General features: G+C 45.6%; 1 protein-coding gene across 1 annotated transcript in view; it reads left to right on the top strand.

Annotated features, from left to right (window-relative positions):
- The first annotated feature begins 1,151 nt into the window (after positions 1-1,151).
- LOC128455746 (fibronectin) overlaps positions 1,152-18,678 on the top strand; it is a 33,522-nt gene continuing 15,995 nt past the window's right edge. Inside the window, exons 1-21 of the mRNA XM_053439575.1 lie at positions 1,152-1,491; positions 2,381-2,506; positions 2,613-2,750; positions 2,985-3,116; positions 3,381-3,518; positions 4,019-4,177; positions 4,662-4,865; positions 5,051-5,233; positions 5,839-6,015; positions 9,717-9,872; positions 10,467-10,595; positions 10,721-10,864; positions 14,001-14,122; positions 14,277-14,445; positions 14,794-14,979; positions 15,141-15,269; positions 15,537-15,626; positions 15,738-15,932; positions 17,253-17,531; positions 17,683-17,946; positions 18,543-18,637. Of these exons, the coding sequence (XP_053295550.1) occupies positions 1,362-1,491; positions 2,381-2,506; positions 2,613-2,750; positions 2,985-3,116; positions 3,381-3,518; positions 4,019-4,177; positions 4,662-4,865; positions 5,051-5,233; positions 5,839-6,015; positions 9,717-9,872; positions 10,467-10,595; positions 10,721-10,864; positions 14,001-14,122; positions 14,277-14,445; positions 14,794-14,979; positions 15,141-15,269; positions 15,537-15,626; positions 15,738-15,932; positions 17,253-17,531; positions 17,683-17,946; positions 18,543-18,637 (3,345 nt within the window). The 5' untranslated portion in view covers positions 1,152-1,361. The remainder of the gene's footprint in view (positions 1,492-2,380; positions 2,507-2,612; positions 2,751-2,984; positions 3,117-3,380; positions 3,519-4,018; positions 4,178-4,661; positions 4,866-5,050; positions 5,234-5,838; positions 6,016-9,716; positions 9,873-10,466; positions 10,596-10,720; positions 10,865-14,000; positions 14,123-14,276; positions 14,446-14,793; positions 14,980-15,140; positions 15,270-15,536; positions 15,627-15,737; positions 15,933-17,252; positions 17,532-17,682; positions 17,947-18,542; positions 18,638-18,678) is intronic.

Here is an 18,678-nt window from a genome sequence, read left to right as displayed (position 1 = left end):
GCGACACGTTGGCTTGGAACTTTCCAACGTGTACAGATGTTAGAAGTGGAGCCCACTACAGACTGTAGCTGCACTTGTGGTGTCATGTAAAAAAAAGAAGTGTCGTAAAAGTTATGGATTCTGAATTTCTCTCAAGTTTCCAAGATGGACAAGTGCACGCCACATGTCTGTGGCTACAGCAACGTCTCCACCTTTCAATGCTCTGCTGTGGAATTTAATGCAAAACTTTAGAATAACTGAGTGAGGGGTTCAACAGAGACATAACACTTTTGGAATTGCTGGAACAAAAGAAAATGAGATTGCATTCTATATTCTTGTGCTGTATTTTGTAAATTGATTTTATTTCATACCAATTGACCAACAGTTTTGAATTAAAGCTCGACAGCAGAACATTTCTAGATTGTGATCAGATATTTCATGTAGACTAGATATTATTAGATCATCACAATAAGGGCAAAGCGAATGAAATGATTCAGTCACTCTTAATTCACACAACCTGTTGTCCTCAGGGAACGAGTCCTGTCCACATCAGTAAAAGCCTCTGACTTCTCAATAAATGTGCTGTAACATAATATTCTGTGCCATAAGTCTGCTTGGTTTGATGTTTGAGATGTTGGCTTAACCCTTCACTTCACATGTAGCATGCAACTTTCCTCTAAATGCGCTCAAGCACCATGATAAATCATTTCTCCACACATAAACACACACACACACACACACACACACACACACAGCTTTCAAAAGCTCAGTAGGCCACTGAGACCTGTGTGATTTACTCCAAAGAAAACCCCTCGTTTTGACCTTGTTTTCAGACATATCAAACATTTGGGCCCCTGCATCTTTAACCATGTGGAGGGTGAATCAAAGTGAGCTAATGGGCTCTAACTCGGGCGTCCTGGAGTCAAAGACACGCTGGAGTTTGTTTGCCTCCGTGTTGCAGGTCGCTTGGAAACAAACCGCGTCTGGATGCTGCTCTTACCTCATAGCGAGGAAATGAGTTTACGTGCGTAACCATCTTCGCGTCGTAAAACAAAAAAGTTTGTCAGCCTCGCTCCGACACGCTGCATGAGCACAGCAGCCCCCGGGTCCCTCCCGTTGGACCTCCCACCTCCGGGGGAGAGCCCGTCCCACCCACAGCCTGGTAACCTGCACTCTGCCGGGGCCGCACATCAGACCCGAGAGCCCGAGAGGAGCGAAGTGGAGCAGCGGAGGCGTGCGCACTGATTCTGGGGAGGTTGGAGCGCGCACTGGAACCGAGTCATCTCCGTCCACTGGACCCAGTAAAAAACACCAGCTTGCAACGAAGGGAGCACCTGTGGGTCCGTTCTGCAGAAGTCGAGGGGTTCTTATCCTAAACAGTGATGTCCGGCAGCACTATAGCCAGGGTGCTGGTTGCGCTCTGCATCGGGAGCGCGGTGAACTGCATGCCCAAGGGGACGCACAGGAGTCGGAGACAGGGGCAGCAGCATCTGCCCTCCTCAGTCTCTCAGGGTGAGTTTGTTTATTATTTATCCTCCATGTTGGTAAACACCAGAGCTCACTTCCTTATACTGAAGGATAAATAAGTGATTAGATAATGAGACATTTTTGTTTTGGAGATGGAAAACAGGACACATCTTTTGTCCCCAGCTCCTGATTCTGGTGTGTGGATCAGTTTATGCTTCCATTCGACCCATGCACCTTATAGTTAATGCTTTGTGTATTGTGTTGATAATCGCCACAAAAATGATAATCAGTTGTTAATCCTGAACAGCTTCTTAACTATATCCGATGTGAAGGTTGAAAAGATCAAACCTTCAGAAAGAGGAAACATCATTATTCCATTTTGTAAACTTGGGAAAATAAAAGGTTCCAAAAAAAGATATATAAGTGGCATGTGAGGTCATGAAATGTGAACAAAGAACATGCCTGGTGGGGGTGAGAGAACAGAGAAGTGTATATTATTCTCCACTGTGTGTGTGTGTGTCTGTGTGTGTGCAGCTGATTTATTACTCTTTAGCCTCTGGGCCCTTTGAAGCTAACTTTAACACATCCACAGTGACTTTCACAGATATCAGTGAAGTCTTGTCCCCGACAATAAAGTGTGTATACCCATTTTAGGGTTTGTGTTTATTTTGGTGTGCGTTTGTCTTTTTTGTCTTTCAACCCCCTGACGCTGACCACTGGAGTTTCAGTTGTGGCTCAGGCGTTTTCCAATGGTTGCGTTTGTCTTTCCACAGTTGAAAGAGGCCGTGGTGGGCAGGTACAGGGGTTTGTGGGTGTGTGCCGGCCGGGATGATGTGTGTGTTTTTTCCTCCCTCACATTTTCCCTGCACTGTGTGTTTTGGGAGGTTCCTACACCAGAGTCTCATCGGCTGCATGTTTTCCTCTCTCCTGTCAGACGGCTGTGTGGAGAACGGCAACTTCTACAACATTAACGAACAGTGGGACCGGCCGTACCTGGGCAGCACTCTGGTCTGTACCTGCTATGGAGTCGCTGGCATCAAGTGTATAAGCAAACCTGAGGGTGAGTGTGTCTCTGTTGCATCATCTCCCACATCGGGTATTGTCTTCACTTCCCTCTTCCACACATGCAACACACACGTTTGCTCTCTCTCTCTCTCTCTCTGCAGCAGAGGAGAGGTGCTTCGATAAGATCAACCAGCAGTACTACACCGTGGGAGCGACCTATGAGAGGCCCAAGGACGGCATGATCTGGGACTGTACCTGTATCGGATCCAGCAGGGGCAAGATCAGCTGCACCATTGCCAGTAAGCGTGTGTCTCACCACAGACCACACACCCCTATGTGTGTATACCCCTGTCTGCCAGACTGGTGCCATTAAACTGGTTAATCTCCATATTCTCTCTACACTGGATTAACAACTGGTGGCGTGCATGCGGCTGTTTAGCAGTTTCCCCGGGTGGTTAGATAATTGGTTTGATGTCTGTAGAGTGGTTCTCAGTTTCTCTATTTCCTCTTTATCTCCTTGTGTCTGTACCCAGATCGCTGTCATGAGGGCGGGGCTTCATATAAGATCGGGGACACCTGGAGGAGACCCCACGAAACAGGAGGCTACATGCTGGAGTGTGTCTGTCTGGGTAACGGTAAAGGAGAGTGGACCTGCAAACCAGTGGGTGAGTCACTCAGACAGTCACTGACACACAGACGACTCCACTCGGCCGATCACTGACGGATTCACTGTAGTTGTTAGACAGGAAATATCGGAGGGGGGATGAAGTCAGAGATAAAAATAGATATAGAATATATACAGTGTGAGCAGGAGCATATGATAAAAGATAAAACAAATTCTAAACTAGTGAAAAACAGGGTTGAATAGTGAACAGAATAGATTGATATCTGATTGATTCAGTAGTTTCACGAGTGTGTGTTCCCTGCAGCGGAGCGATGCTACGACAACACGGCGGGGACGTCCTACGTGGTCGGGGAGACGTGGGAGAAGCCGTACCAGGGCTGGATGGTGGTGGACTGCACCTGTCTGGGGGAGGGGAGTGGACGCATCACATGCACCTCCAGGAGTGAGAAACCCTTTTGTTTTTACTTCTTTTTGGTCAAATCACACACAGATGTAATCCTGATGTGTCTCTGCACTCTTACCAAACAAGTATTGTATCTCGATCCCACCAAATTTTGGAGGTAATGTTGATCATATGTTTTTCTAATTGGGATCAAAACTCAAATCTTTAAAAATGAGCCGATCCAACACATGATATAAACTGTTCTTGCCTGCTGGGTTGTCGTCACATGCACGACTTCAGGGTGGCGTCTCAGGCTGTTTAGTGCAGGTCATCAATAAATAGTTATCGTGCATGTGTTCAACAAGGAACCAACAAAGTCACCGCAGCACAAACACACCAACAGCTGGTGGCCAGGAGGAAGCATCCCCCCCCCCCCCCCGGCCCACCACCGGATGACTGCTGACTCTTACATCCCTCCTGGAGATCTCCACCAAGAGAACCACAGTGCAGTCTCTCTGTGTGTTTGTAATTAATCTCAGTCCCTCTGTCCTCCCCTACAGATCGCTGTAACGACCAGGACACCCAGTCGTCCTACCGCATCGGAGATACCTGGACCAAGACAGACGCCCGGGGCCACCTGCTCCAGTGTCTGTGCACAGGAAACGGCCGCGGGGAGTGGAAGTGTGAGCGACATGCCTCCCTTCACACCACCGGCCTGGGTGAGAACTGATAGCAGCCCCTGTCCCCTTTTGTGTGGAGTGAGAGACGCACCCCAGAGACAGATGCTGTAGGGGGGGGGGGGGGGGAGGGGCTGATAAAAAGGTGCCGAGTGTCCAAGTGTTGACGTGAGACAGAGATGGTCCGAGGGAACGGGAGGATGAGGAGGGAGGGATGAAGGAGAGGAGAGCTGGTGGGAAGAATGTGCCTGAAGTGATAATGAGGTGTGAGACGCCACAGGCTGGGACCTATAGGAGAGCAAACAAAACTCAAATGGAAAGTTTATTTTTATTGTTTTATGGTGTTTCTTACAAAGGGGAACTAACTGATTGGTGATTATAGAAGCCTTTTACCAATTTAACCTCTTAATCTCTAGTTTGGTCAAGTTTAACCACTACACCACCACTTAAACCATCCTGATAGACTTACTAGTTTAAACTTAAACATCACTGGCATACCTGACCTGATTCCCTGGTTCTGTTCTAGGCTCCGGCTCTCGTGTGATCACTAACATCCAGCCTGCGATCTACCAGCCTGCCACGGTGCTCGAGCCCCAGCCCCCCCAGGACGGGCCCTGCCGGACAGACGCCGGACTCAGCTACTTCATTGGCCAGCGCTGGATGAAGACCCAGGGAGCCCAGCAGATGATCTGTACCTGTCTTGGGAACGGAGTCAGCTGTGAGCAGTGGGGTAAGAGACGCTCTTTTGCCTTTTTTTCATGAATTCAGGGATTCTAATTATCGGCACAGTCACAGACGACCCATTGAGTTTTACGATTGTAGGCTGAAACTAAAATAACACAATTCAACAGGTGTTTACAACAGTTTGAAGTGGTCCTATCTGTACGTGTGATGTTTACCTTCTTCTTCATGCAGACGGACCAGCTCCTGTGTACGGTGGCAACTCGGGAGGTCAGCCCTGTGTGTTCCCGTTTGTCTACAAGGGCAAGACGTACCACTCCTGTACGTCTGATGGACGCAGCGAGGGACAGCTGTGGTGCTCCACCGCCTCGGACTTTGAGGCCGAACAGAAGTATTCCTACTGCACAGAGCAGAACGGTGAGCACAGAGGTTGAGTATTAGTAAAGAAGCGAGTGATTGTGGAGGCGTGAAAACTGAAATTGTTTGTTCATCTTGTTTAGATAGATAGATAGATAGATAGATTACTTTATTCATCCCCGAAGGGAAATTAAGTTGTCATAGCAGCCGGTACATTTGAATACAATAAAATACAATACAATAGAATAAAATAAAAAATATTGAGGTAGAAAGAATAAAAAACAGAAACACAAGATAAATAGGTAGATAAGGTGCAGTGGCAGATGATGGTAATAGTACTGATGATATGATGGTAATGTTATTGTTAGACAGTATATAAAAAAATAGTACAGTATATATAGTATATAATATAACATAATATATATTTATATATGATAGTAATTATACCAATATAATAGCAGTATATAGTAATAATGGCAGCAACAGTATATATAATAATAATAGTAAATATAATAATAATAATAATCACATGTATAAATATGTGTATATAGACTTATATATACAAAGAATATACAAAGAGTTTAATACAGTCCTATGTACACACAGGCCACAGAAACAGGAGTTGTAATGTGTTATGATAAGTTTAATCTTCTTCCTTCCAACAGCGATGGTGACGACTCGAGGGGGTAACTCTAACGGCGCTCTGTGCCAGTTCCCCTATCTCTACAACGGGCGTAACTACACCGACTGCACGGCTGACGGACGCAGAGACGGCATGAAGTGGTGCGGCACCACCGTGGACTATGACACCGAGCAGCGCTTTGGCTTCTGTCCCATGGCGGGTGAGTGTGAGATGACGAGAGAGGAAGGGAAGGACTCATCGGTTCTAAAAGGTTTTATTCAAAGTGTTTTCCGGACAAGGAGACATGCAATATATATTCATTTTAGATGTATAGATTCGTTAATTGTTTTTAGGGAAATTGGTTCGCAGCAATAATCACAGGGCAACATTACAAATGTCACTTATTTCAAATCTTCATCCAACAATCAAATGTCAATGTTGTTGAAAAGTAACATTTTACAGCTCAGGACATTTTTAAAGATGTATGTATTTTAGTGCTTCAAAATAATACATATCCTCAGGTTATAAATAGAGAAATAAAATAATATCAAAAATTACTGCAATTTTATCAATGACAAAATAACAAGGGCCCAGTTTTTCCCCAAATATTGCTTCTAAATAGTTTTAGCACAGTTTGAGGAGGTATCACCTTATCATTTTAAAATGTTTTAAGTAGTTTATTCTTCTTTGCTCATGAAGACGAGTTTCAAACCTTCATCCTGGAGAAATAATCAGTATTTAAACTTTCATCAAATATAATTGTGACATCTATCGTGATAATCAGCCATATCGCTCTGGCCTAGTTATCTATAACCACTTAAGTGTTTTAAGTGGATCTGCATCACTGTGGCTCTCACAGGCCTGGGAACTGCGGCTCACCTCTGTTAACCTGCCATGGGGGTAACTAACGTGATTAACACAGCTAATTACAACGTCTCTCCCAGGCTTCAGGGAAATGTTTCTCCGCCCCGTCTGAATCAGGGAGTTAACACGGCCTTTGTGTTCTTCCTCTTCTCTTCTTCAGAAGTGTAAACATTTGATTGGTGATATTATCCCATTCGCATAAAAGCTATTATCAGAGTGACGTTAAAAAGGAGTCCGAGCTGATGGAACAGACACAAGCTCATTTACACCTGTGTGTTTAGTACAGACAAATTCCCATTGAAGTCCCTGTTGCCTTCTAAGAAAAGTGCTGTTGTGATGTGTGGGTGTTAATTAGCTCTCCGTGGGTAACAAAAGAGGCTGAGGCCAGTAAAGCAGCGGGGGGGCACTGACTGCTGCACTAATGTCTGTGAAGGAGTGGTGGGATGGTAATGATGACCACCAGGCTGGAAAAGAAACAAGAGAACCAACAATCAAAATCTGCAGATCTTCTTTAGAAGTTGATGTTAATGTGTGTTGGCGTCTAAATAACAGCAACAGGCTTTTTTTTAGAAACCACACAATTATGTTGTCTATTGACCATAAGTTTATAAAAGTTGCCAAAGCCACTTAATACAAATGCAGCTGAGGGGTTATCAACAATTGTGAGTCTCTGGCACTGCTCTCCAAACAGACCTCCTGCCATATTGCAGTTTGAGAAACTTAGACATTTTGTAATCGGCGTCCTCTCCCGTCCTCTGGCTCTAGACTGGGAGGATCTTCATCTTTGAAACAAGGCCACAACCTCCTTGCTTTTCCAGGCATTGGTTCAGTTTAGTGACTGCATGATGTACGCATAGTGCCAGGGCAGTCTTAACAATATCCCATAATAGAAGAAAGAGTGGCTATAATTTATTTAGAAAAAGAAATCCCCTCTTATATCTGTCTACGTCAAAGCAGACTTCTGTAGACTCAAACTTGGACAGACAGAAGATAAAAGAGTCTGTTTGGCAGCGAGCTGTGAAAGGTGCAGGTTTCAAAGTGGAAACATCTACGTGTCCTATCTGAGGTAAAGACGTCATTGAATTTTAGAGGGGGAACAAAGGGAAGCACTGAATTTATCTGGAGGAATTATCTTTTTACGATGTTGTGGAAGATAGATTGGTGATGTTCAGGGGTTTTTCCTTTCTTGTTTTTGGAGGTTTCTGGATACTTTCTAAGCTTGTTCCTTCAGAGTTTTCCTTTACACGTCCACCTCAGTGCCGGGACGCACCTCTGAGCCAACACCCTGTTGTTAAAAACAAAAAAACGCCCCGTCAAGATTTAACGAGGACTCAACCGGTGCTCGTGCCCTGCAGCCAGGGCCCGGGCAGGTCGTGTGTCAGAGCGGCAGGCAGAGCAGCAGGGAGTCTTTGATAATGTGGGATCGTCTAAACAAACATGCTGTGTGAGATGTTAATGGTGAAGTTTTTTAATCTGGTGTCTGCCGGGATGGTGGGTCACTGGTCTCCGCCTGCGAGCCAACATGCAGGGCACACCTCCGTTATGCAAACAGCACCAATTAGATCCACATATCAGAATCTCTACAATCTCTCTCTCTCTCTGTAATCCAGCCCCATGTGTTTGCATCATCAGATCGAACACACACACACATGTAGTTATAAAACTGTTTTCCTCTGTGGGGGGGGGGGGGGGGGGGGGGAGTGGAGGTGGGGGTTATAGCTTTAGCTCCCACAGCTGTTGCCTGCAATGTCCAAACAGCCAGTTAAGTTTTAAACGACCACTTTCAGAGTCGTCAAATTAGTGGTCAAATTACCCATAGAATGCTGGTTCTAAAGAAATGAAGGTAGGTTGAATTGTTAAGTTCCTTAAACAGAGTTGTTTTTCAAGTAAATAAATTAAAATCCTAAATGGCCCTTTGTAACTGGAACATATTAAAGTGTAATATAGGGACTTCAACTGTTTCTCAAAGACTAAAGCTTTTATTTCTTTGTATTTTGACCTTTTAGTATTTCATTTCACACCTCATGTGACGAGGTATGAAGGACATATGCTAAGACATATGGTAACAAGGAAATGTCAAATCATAGGAGTACATGTAAATCAACTTGACCACGTCTTATCTCAAACAACGTCTAAGGATCTCGACCGTTCTTAACCGTCACCTAAACACCTCCCGCTGCCGTATTTCATCCCTGTCTATACGTCCTTGATGCACGGCCATCTTACCCAGTCCAGAGGATCTTCAATTCCAGGAACCAGATGTCTGGCTCTGCTCCTGACATAAAAAAAACAAACCTGGACGGGCTCCAAGACAGCAGATCTGCCATCTATCTCCCTCTCCTCCACCTCCCCTCTCTCTGTGATGGTTCATCAGATGCGTTCAGGGGCATGCAGGCATATCAGCTGCTCTTCCTGCTCCGACTGAAGCAGTGTCAGTCGTTTAGTCTGTGCCTAATTCATAAAAATGTTGCAAACTTTACTGTAAGTTCTGTTGCTGCACTCACAGATCAGCTCAGAATCTCCCCATATATTATTATTTTCCCCATGGGGGGTCTGGTCCATGTCCCTCCTCATCCAGAGGCGTGTGATTTCCTCACAGGCAGGTCTTTGCTTGTCCCCTCCGCCTTTAACAAACTTTCTCCCCCCCCTTTGATAAAAAGCACTCTCTCTTTTAATAACCGGGGGAACGTGTGGTCGAACAAACACAGTCATTCATTCACACCAGGAGACAAAACAGCTGTTTCCGACTTTGAGTCTAAATCTACGGGCGCAGGTGTTTTCTGAGATGGTGGCGTCCTCTCTCTCTCCAGCCTTGTGTTGTAATTACAGGTGCTCTCCACGGGCGATCATTCATTATAAAGTGTCTGTTTTTTTATTTTGAAAATGATGCGATGCTGGTGTTGCTAGTGATGCGTTGGATGCATGTCTGTGCATGTGCATCGGTTTATTTTGAATGGCGTAGTTTGGCTTGTGTTGTGTGTGTGTGTGTGAGTCTGTTGTAGCTTCCAGACAAATGTATTGTGTTCCTAACTGTTTTTTTTGTCGCGTGTGTTCCAGCCCACGAAGAGGTGTGCACGGCAAACGAAGGGGTGATGTACCGGGTGGGAGACCAGTGGGACAAACACCACGATGTCCTGGGTCACATGATGCGGTGTACCTGTGTCGGCAACGGCAGAGGAGAGTGGAGCTGCGTCGCTTACTCCCAGCTCAAAGGTGTGTATCGCTTTGTGTGTAACAGTCTGGTTAGTTGGGGCGACTGGGGCTCTGGAGGTAGAGCGGGCTGTCCACTAGCCAAAAGTGTCCCTGGGCAAGATACTGAAGAGAGGTCGATAGGGTAAAGACACACTTACACAAAAGCAGGCAAATGTCGCCAGGTTGGGTCAAAGTTCATATATATATATATATATATATGTAATTTCCCATTTACCCAGAGGAACCAGTATTCATGATCGTCTGTCCCGGCTGCGTTTCTCTCTAGAGTAATATTAGAATTCTCTGAGTGACGAGGTGAAAGGTCACGTGTCATATAATCACTCACCTGCCAAAAGGTCAGAAGTGAGCCGGCACACCTGCACTTTAAGGGGCTTCAGATGCACCTGCAGCCCATGTGTACACTCACACACACACACACACACACACACACACACACACACACACAGACACACACACACACATACACCCTTCAGTGGAGCAGATGTGCACAAGCAGTGACGTGTTCAGAGGAGAGAGAGGTTTCTTTTTGGACGTGTTGTGCACGACGTCACATATCTTATGTTTTCTGTGTGTGTGTGTGTGTGTGCGTTGCAGACCAGTGTATTGTGGACAGTCTGACCTACGAGGTGAACCAGACCTTCACCAAGCAACACGAAGAGGGATACACCATGAACTGCACCTGCTACGGTCAGGGCCGGGGCCGCTGGAAGTGCGACGCCGTCGGTGAGTTAGTTGTGTTACAGGTTGACATCTTGGAAAACACATGAATTTCTATTTCCACATGTGTAAAACTGCTCTCATCAGTGGAGCCTGTTGAGTGAACTGGTTCCATGCCCCTCCGCCCACAGACCAGTGCCAGGAGCCAGAGACCAGAGCTTTCTATAAGATCGGAGAGTCTTGGGATAAACTCATCCACGGGATCCAGTACAAGTGCTACTGCTACGGCAACGGTGTGGGAGAGCTGAGCTGTGAGCCCCAGCAGTCTTACCCTGGTGAGAAGTGAACATTTACTAACTAAATATTCTTTAACAAGTCAGATTTTCTATCACAATCTTGACAATCTACTTTTCTTCCTGAAATATTTACATTTTGCAACTCTTCTCCCGTCCTGGTCTGTGACTTTTGATCCTGTGTCAGTCTGTGGTTGTGTTGTTTTATGCTGTGTGGTTGTTAGGTCTTCATTCAGTGTTGTTGAAGCTGTTGAGGCGTTGTATCTTTGTAAAGCCATGTTTTTACTGAACTGACTAAATGCTCACAGAAGACAAACACAGACACTGATGGGAGGAAATTAGTTAAAGTTACAAATTGTGCTTCATTTCTTGCAGTGCAAAATGTTTGCTTTAGTCGCCTCCAAAATGAGGCCCGGGACTTTGATGTGAAGCAGACAGGGGTGGGGTGGGGTGGGGTGGGGTGGGCGTGTGTGATTTCCTCTTTTACAAATACACCCCCCACCCAGGGGCCCTTTGTTCTTGCTGGCATGTGGTACATCCCCTGTGCTGTTGCCACAGCTGTACGGAACACCACACTGCAGCGTGTCTGTTTGTGTGCGTATGTGTGTTTGTGTGTAGGTGTGTGTTCTACCTCCTTTTTTAAAGCTCGTTCAGCAACAGTTTTCAATTTGATGGATTTCTTTGTATAGGTTTTCATGACTCTATCACTCAGAATGGGGTCATGCTTCAGTGAAACATGTCTGTATCGAGCTATGATGGTAACGTTACCTCATTTCCTTTGAACCAAGCCGGGCCAGATAGCATCACTGATTCCAACCTCTTTGTAAGATGGTTTGTCTCAGGCTTTTATTTCTTTGTCCTTCAGCCTCTTTTTTCAATTGAACCTAGATTTCCAGCCTTTTTCCCCCTTTGGACTTTTACAGATAATACAACCCCTGTTAAATTATCAACTATTGTGTTTCCACTGTTGCTCTCTCGTGTGTTGTATTGTGTTCCAAGTCCTGCCAGTGCCGCACAACATTTAGAGCTGTTCCCATTCCTTCTCCTCCCATTCCCTCCTCTCCCCATTTCCCCCTAGTTCCCGATCAAGATTGTGCTGTGAGCAAGGAGAAAAAACACTGTAACACATCCCATAGTACACATGCGCTATATATCGGTTAAAGTGCAGGCCTATGGGTTGACTAGTTTTAAGTAAAGGAACATCGAGCTGTTCCTCTGTGTGTGTGAAGCAGGTTGACGGGAGATACAAAATGTAGGGCGCTGTTCTGCCATAAGTGGCCGTAATGGCAAACAGCTGTGAGCATGCTGTGTGTGTGTGTGTGTGTGTGTGTGTGTGTGTGCGTGTGTGTGTGTGCTTAGACTTACAAAACACAGCAAACTGAGATTTAAAGGCAGTCAGGAGCAGATCCAGACACCAAATCACTTGGCTTACTGAGTAAAACACCATAAAAGGTCAAAATGGCCGTTTCTACGGATTCAGCCATTTGATAAGATCTCGTAAAAAAAAAAGAAAAAAGAAGAATGTTTTACCTTTTGCCACCTGTGTTATCATCTCCATGTTTGGGTTTTAATCTTTAGACTCTCAATATTACTTCCCTCCACTTTAGTCCTTATCACCATCTTGTCGTGCATCAAGCGTCATCAAGAATGATTGTTGTGTCTAGGTTTGCAAAGTAAAGGGGGGGTGGGTGCATGCATGTTTGTGCTTGGGAGAATGTGTGTGTGTGTGTGTGTGTATGTGCGAATGTGTGTGTGCGCACATGCATCCACTGCAAGCGTGCTTCCGTTTCCATGCACGTCCCACATCTGATTCTACGTAGCCCTTCCACTCGCCAGTGGCCTGTGGGTCTGTAATAGACAGTAATTGGTCCCAGATTGTTTTTGAGGTTTGCGTATCTGCGAGCGACTTCTGGTTAACCAAGCCACTTGCTCAGAAACTTTGATTACAGCTCTGCTATTTGGAAAAAACGGTCAGACAGTTCCAACTGTGCTGTGCTGATAGAAGCTGGTAGAAGCTACCAGCTTCTATCAGCACAGCTCATGTTCGCCAAATTACCACTGTTCCCATTAGAGATGATTTGATACCCTGGTTTCATTTCTGGGACCAGTACAGAGTCTGCAGCTGTGAGCTCGTGATGATATCAGGTTTCTTCTTTTTATATCCACTCACCTGCTTATGTATTCAACCTGCACACTCAGATATGTGAGATGTCTGGTAAGCTTTTTCCTGGAAGCTGCACAGAACCCAGGTCTGTCCAGTGCAGTCAGATGTTCATTGAGCTCCAGTCAGCTGCACAACTCCCCACTGCAAAGCTAAACGCTTTCCACATGGGAATCCACCAACAGACGTTCCCTAATGTTAAAGACAGCTGTTAAATGTTTGGCAGCGAGGCCTTGAGATCAATTAGGTATCAAAACCTGGTTTTCTACAACCTGGTAGACTTCATCCAACAATTCTTATACTTCTCCTCTTGGCTGCTTGCTGTTTCTAAAGATGTCGTATTCTCTTGCGTGATCATTTCTCATGACACCAAACCATATATGTCCACAATGCTTCAGGGTTTATTTGACAATGGATTAAACTGTATTTATTTGGTTCCCATAGCTATATTGGGTTTTGGGTGTCGTCTTGTGATGAAATATCTAGTTCTGTTCCTAGCAGAGGTTTCGAAATAGATTTTATTAGGCATTTAGATACAGATTGTTTACAGTAATGCTTCTTGTTACTGTGTATTCAGTTTATTGTGTTCATACTTACTACCAGTAAAGTGACCGTTAAATGCTGATTCACTGAACACAAACTGTTCCTGCAGCAACATAATACCTCCAAGAGAACAGGGAGGTTGGGAACATGGGGAAATAGAGAAGGTTGCAGAGCAGAGAAAGTCAGAGATGCTGGAATCTCACAGGGACGTGCTGGTCCCCCCCCTCCCCCACACTCACTCCTCCTGTGTTCTGCTCAGGGAACAAGCTGCTGCACATTCAGTGATACTCAGTGTTAAGATGGGCTCTGTAAAAGTGCAGGTCTTTTGTTGGAGTTCAGTTATTGTACATTTAAAAGCACGAATTCCTTTCGCGCCATCCATAATATCCCTCTCCAACCAGTACAACAGTGAGACTGGTTTGCTTACACCTCTGTCTGTCTGTGTCTCTCTCTCTCTCTCTCTCTCGCTCCCAGGTGGTCAACGTCCTGTGCAGGTGCTCATAACAGAAACTGGGAACCAGCCCAACTCGCACCCCATTCAGTGGAATGCTCCACAGTCGGCCCACATCAGTCAGTACATCCTCAAGTGGAGAGTGGTGAGTTTTCTGATCGAGCATCACAGTTCACAAAGACATGACTTCTCCTCTAAACCCGTCTCTCTCTCAACCTGACTGTTCATATTCTAACATTTCACTTCTTTGAAAGACCCTCACTTCTCGTTGTCTAACGCCTCCTCGTCCCGTTTGACAGAAAAACACCCACACCCCGTGGAGGGAGGTGCTGATCCCAGGCCACCTGCACTCCTACACCATCTCTGGACTGAAGCCCGGCATCACCTACGAGGGTCAGCTGGTCAGCGTCCTGCGGTTCGGACGCCGAGAGATCACACGCTTTGACTTCACCACCAATTATGGATCACGTGAGTTTGGCCGAGCTGCAAAACACACCGATTGTGCGACAGTATTAATCGTGTCCACATCACTCAGCTGCTCTTTTCAATGTTGGTCCTTCGAGGAGCGGATGTTTTTCTTCTGCATTGCAATATGTTTGTCTAACCTCATCCGCTGTTGCTGGTTTGCAAATCTTGGAAGATGATACTGTAAACCGGGATCTGGGGAAATGCTTGCAACATCCTAAAAGCACAATCTTTTCTTCTCTCCCTCTTTAATTCTGTTTGGTTCCTGGAAGTCCTCTGTGAGATAAGATTTCCTGAACAGTCTTGTCTGGTAGCCAACTCTTGTTTTCCATATGTGTGTCCCCCCCGTAGTGGCTACATCACAAGGGGAGACCACCCAGCTTCCGCCTGTGATCGACACCCATGAGTCGGTGACGGAAATCACCTCCAGCAGCTTCGTGGTCTCCTGGGTCTCCGCCTCCGACACAGTCTCCGGTTTCCGAGTGGAGTATGAGCTCAGTGAGCAGGGGCAGACCACAGGACAGCCCATGGTGCTAGGTAACTGCAGATACATACATGTGCAGAAATACGTTTGCAAATACAGTTTGGTTTGGTTTTAATTTGCAGTAGCATCAAATAAATGTATATTGTTGCATTTATTTAGCTGCCGATGTAGGAAAACTGAGTTGTTTTATAATAATCTGTGTTTTTCCTCTTAGATCTTCCACGTTCAGCTACCTCAGTGAACCTCAATGAGCTTCTTCCTGGGAGGAAATACACTGTCAGCGTCTATGAGGTCACAGATAGTGGAGATGACACCCTCATTCTTACTACTTCACAAATCACCGGTGAGACGATGCACACACACACACACACACACGCTCCTTCCTCTTTCCTCTTATTTCTTATTCCCATCCACGTGTCTTCTCGGGTGTTTTTTCCCTTCCTCATCTGAGGCACAAGAATTACTGCGGCTAGACTGAAATACAGTTTTGCATCTGCAATCACTCGAGTGAACGATGTGCCAGCGAGTGTAAATCAAGTGATCCAAGAAAATTAAAAAAACTGCAGCTATAATTTTCCTTCCAATACCTAACACCTCATTTGTTCCACAGCTCCTGATGCTCCTGTTGAGCATGAAGTGGAGGAGGTGGGAGAAACCTCCATTGTGATCAGCTGGGATAAACCACTGGCTCCCATCACAGGTTAGTTACGTCAATATTTTGAGTTGCAGCAAAAAATCTCCCACCCCCCTGTTGCCAAGTTGAACCTCCACCTGCCCTCGATGATCTTTCACGGTCTCCCCCTGCACGCAGGCTATCGAGTCGTCTACACGCCGTCACTGGAAGGCGAGAGCACGGAGCTGAATCTGCCCGACACGGCGACCTCCGTGACCCTGAGCGACCTCCGACCTGGGAGGCTGTACAACATCAGCATCTACGCCGTGGAGGACAGCCTGGAGAGCGAGCCCGTCTTTGTGCAGGTCAACACCGCGGGAGATCCAGTGCCAGGTAAACGATGTGTGCAAAGGCCGACAACTAATGTGTGTATCTTTTATTGTGTGTTTGTGATTGTGACTGAACAGTGGGAAGTGTTTCTGGAGAAGTCACTTTTATATGTTTTATGTTTTTATTCATACTAACAATGCCTATGTATTTAGTGACTAATACTTACCAAAACAAATTGGTTGAAAGAGACTGGAATTTACATTTTCTGGCACTTACTATGTAAATGAAAAGATTAATAAGCTTTGGGACACATGTCACTTGTTTTGTCCAAGTAGGATTTGTTGTTCAGGGACCACATATCTTAACCCCCCCCCCCCCCCCCCCCCCTTAGTTCCAGCTGTATGTTCATGTGAAGTCGAGTTGAAGTTCTCCCTCCAAAATCCACCTGCGAGTCGTCTTGTGGCCTATTCAGCGATTCTTTATGGAGACGTTTCAATTCTCAATACTAGAAGTCGAGAGAGTTTTCCACTGGAAAGTGAAGTCATCGAGTTCACAGCTGCTGCTCTCTAATTCTGCTCAACTGTGGTTACGTAAAGCAGTGCGAGTCTGCCAGGTCGAAACATGCTGCTGGGTCGGTCAAGCAGATGCTTGAAAAGTGTGTGTGTGTGTTTGTGTGCTTGGTTGTACAGTACAATGGAATACATGTAAATAACCTAGTTCAGAGTAGGTGATGGTGTATTTGGAGTAAATCTCCCTCGACCTATACAAGTTGTCAGAGCTGCACTTGCCACAGGATCGTTATTTCATTGAGCGGTGGAGGTGGTACACAAACATTCTACTGAAGTGAAAGTACAAATAAATTGACAAAATGTACTTGCTTTGTACTTTGCTTGAGGTAAAGATATGTGTGTGTTTTGTGCAGAACATGAGGCAGTGAAATGATTTGACGCTTTCTCTGCAGATACTCTGTCATACACCTGATATGATCGTTAATCTATAAACACACATCTCCACAGAACCACCGAGTTTATATCCAACAGCTGCAGGAGAGTTATTCCAGCTATTCAGTGATAAACCGCTGGGGTTTAGACGAACTCAGTGCTGAAATGAATCTACTGCAGATGCATGTTTGGTTAAGCCAGAGAAAGGAAAGCGCATTAACACACATGAATTATGGGGGTTACCATACACACTGGGTGAGCAGCGTTCATTGGGGTTTATGGGATGTCATGTTTGGACTTGTTATCTGTTGATGAAAGCTGAACACGATTTGCTTTCGCGTTTTGATTCTGCCAAAATACACTGACTCTACGATATCATTAAAACTTCTGAGACAAATCTAAATGGAGATTAAAGAAAAACTTTTGTTTCCTGTGATCACAGAGGAAGTGATTTCTCCCACGGACCTGCAGTTCTTCGAGGTGTCCGATAACAAGATCGTGCTGACCTGGACCGGCCCGGGCACCGACGTCTCGGGTTACCGGGTCACCGCCGTCCCAGTGGACGAGTCCGTCTCCCCCCAGAGGGAGATGACCCTGCCTGTCAGTCAGAACTCCTACATCGAGGTGACACACCTACAGCCGGGGACGCTGTACCGCTTCAGCGTCTACACCATCCACAACGGAGAGGAAAGCTTGCCTCTGATTGGCGAGCAAACTACCAGTGAGTCCAACAGGGAATACACACACACACACCAGTCCGCCAACTACAAACGTGTGGTGTGCCTTGGAAAATGGTTACGTTTTGTGTCAAATGTCATTTTTTATCAAACTCTTCCACATCTAACGGTGTTTATCGATGTTTCTCCTGCTAGAGCCGGATGCTCCCACAGATATCCACTTCACCAACGTGACCGAGGACAGTGCCGTCATGCTGTGGTTCGCCCCCAGAGCCAAGATCAGCGGCTACCGCCTCTTCCTCACCGTCGAGGGCTCCAACCCCAAGCAGCTGCGCCTGCCTGCCCGCCTCTCTCAGTACACCCTGCTCAACCTGCGGCCGGACACCGAGTACACCGCCACGCTGCACGGCGAGCAGGACACCACGCTGGGGGAAGGACAGAGCGCTGTGTTCACCACCAGTGAGTATCTGATATACAAAGGAAAATGAAGGCACTTTTATTGTGGGTCCGATACCGATTGAAGGAAATAAAAAAATTCTGATGAAGATTTTGGCAATGATTCCTCAGTTGTCTCTTTAAAACCCTGATGACAAACACATGTAATATAATATAACTGTGACTGCCAGCTTTTAGAACAGCTCTGGTTCTGGAAGTACATTTCCACATTTATTTTCTCAATTGACATTTCATAAAATCCTTATAGAAAAGAGTTTAAAGCTTGAGACCAGGCCGACCAGATGAGTGAAGGAACAATTTTACTTCCAGTGACACACTTTAAGTCTCTATTTAGGCTTGATATTTGACAATTTAACCATAGTAGTTATTAAAGTTACCTACAAATATAAAGAAAACACAGATAGAACTTGTAACAACTTAAAATGAACAATTTCTCTGTACTGTTTATTCTGCAAGATAAACATTTTAATATCGTCCGATAGATCGATCTGAGTTGCTTGAAAATAAAGGAGCAATCTACTGAATGTGCATCTACTATGTTAATGTTATTTTACACCAAAACTGAACCTGCCCCACTCTCTCTCTCTGTGTGTTTGCAGCTCCACCAATGGGCAACGCTCCTCAATTCAGCACTGATGTGACTGACACCTCCATCATTATATCCTGGAATCCAGTTCCCAAGATTGGATACAAGGTACGTTCTCTGCTCATACATAACTTAAACATTTGTATTGT

The sequence above is a fragment of the Pleuronectes platessa genome, chromosome 14 (genome assembly GCF_947347685.1).
Source record: "Pleuronectes platessa chromosome 14, fPlePla1.1, whole genome shotgun sequence".
Classification (NCBI taxonomy): domain Eukaryota; kingdom Metazoa; phylum Chordata; class Actinopteri; order Pleuronectiformes; family Pleuronectidae; genus Pleuronectes; species Pleuronectes platessa.
Note: the sequence above shows the minus strand (reverse complement) of the source record. Positions and strands in the feature narration are given on the sequence as shown.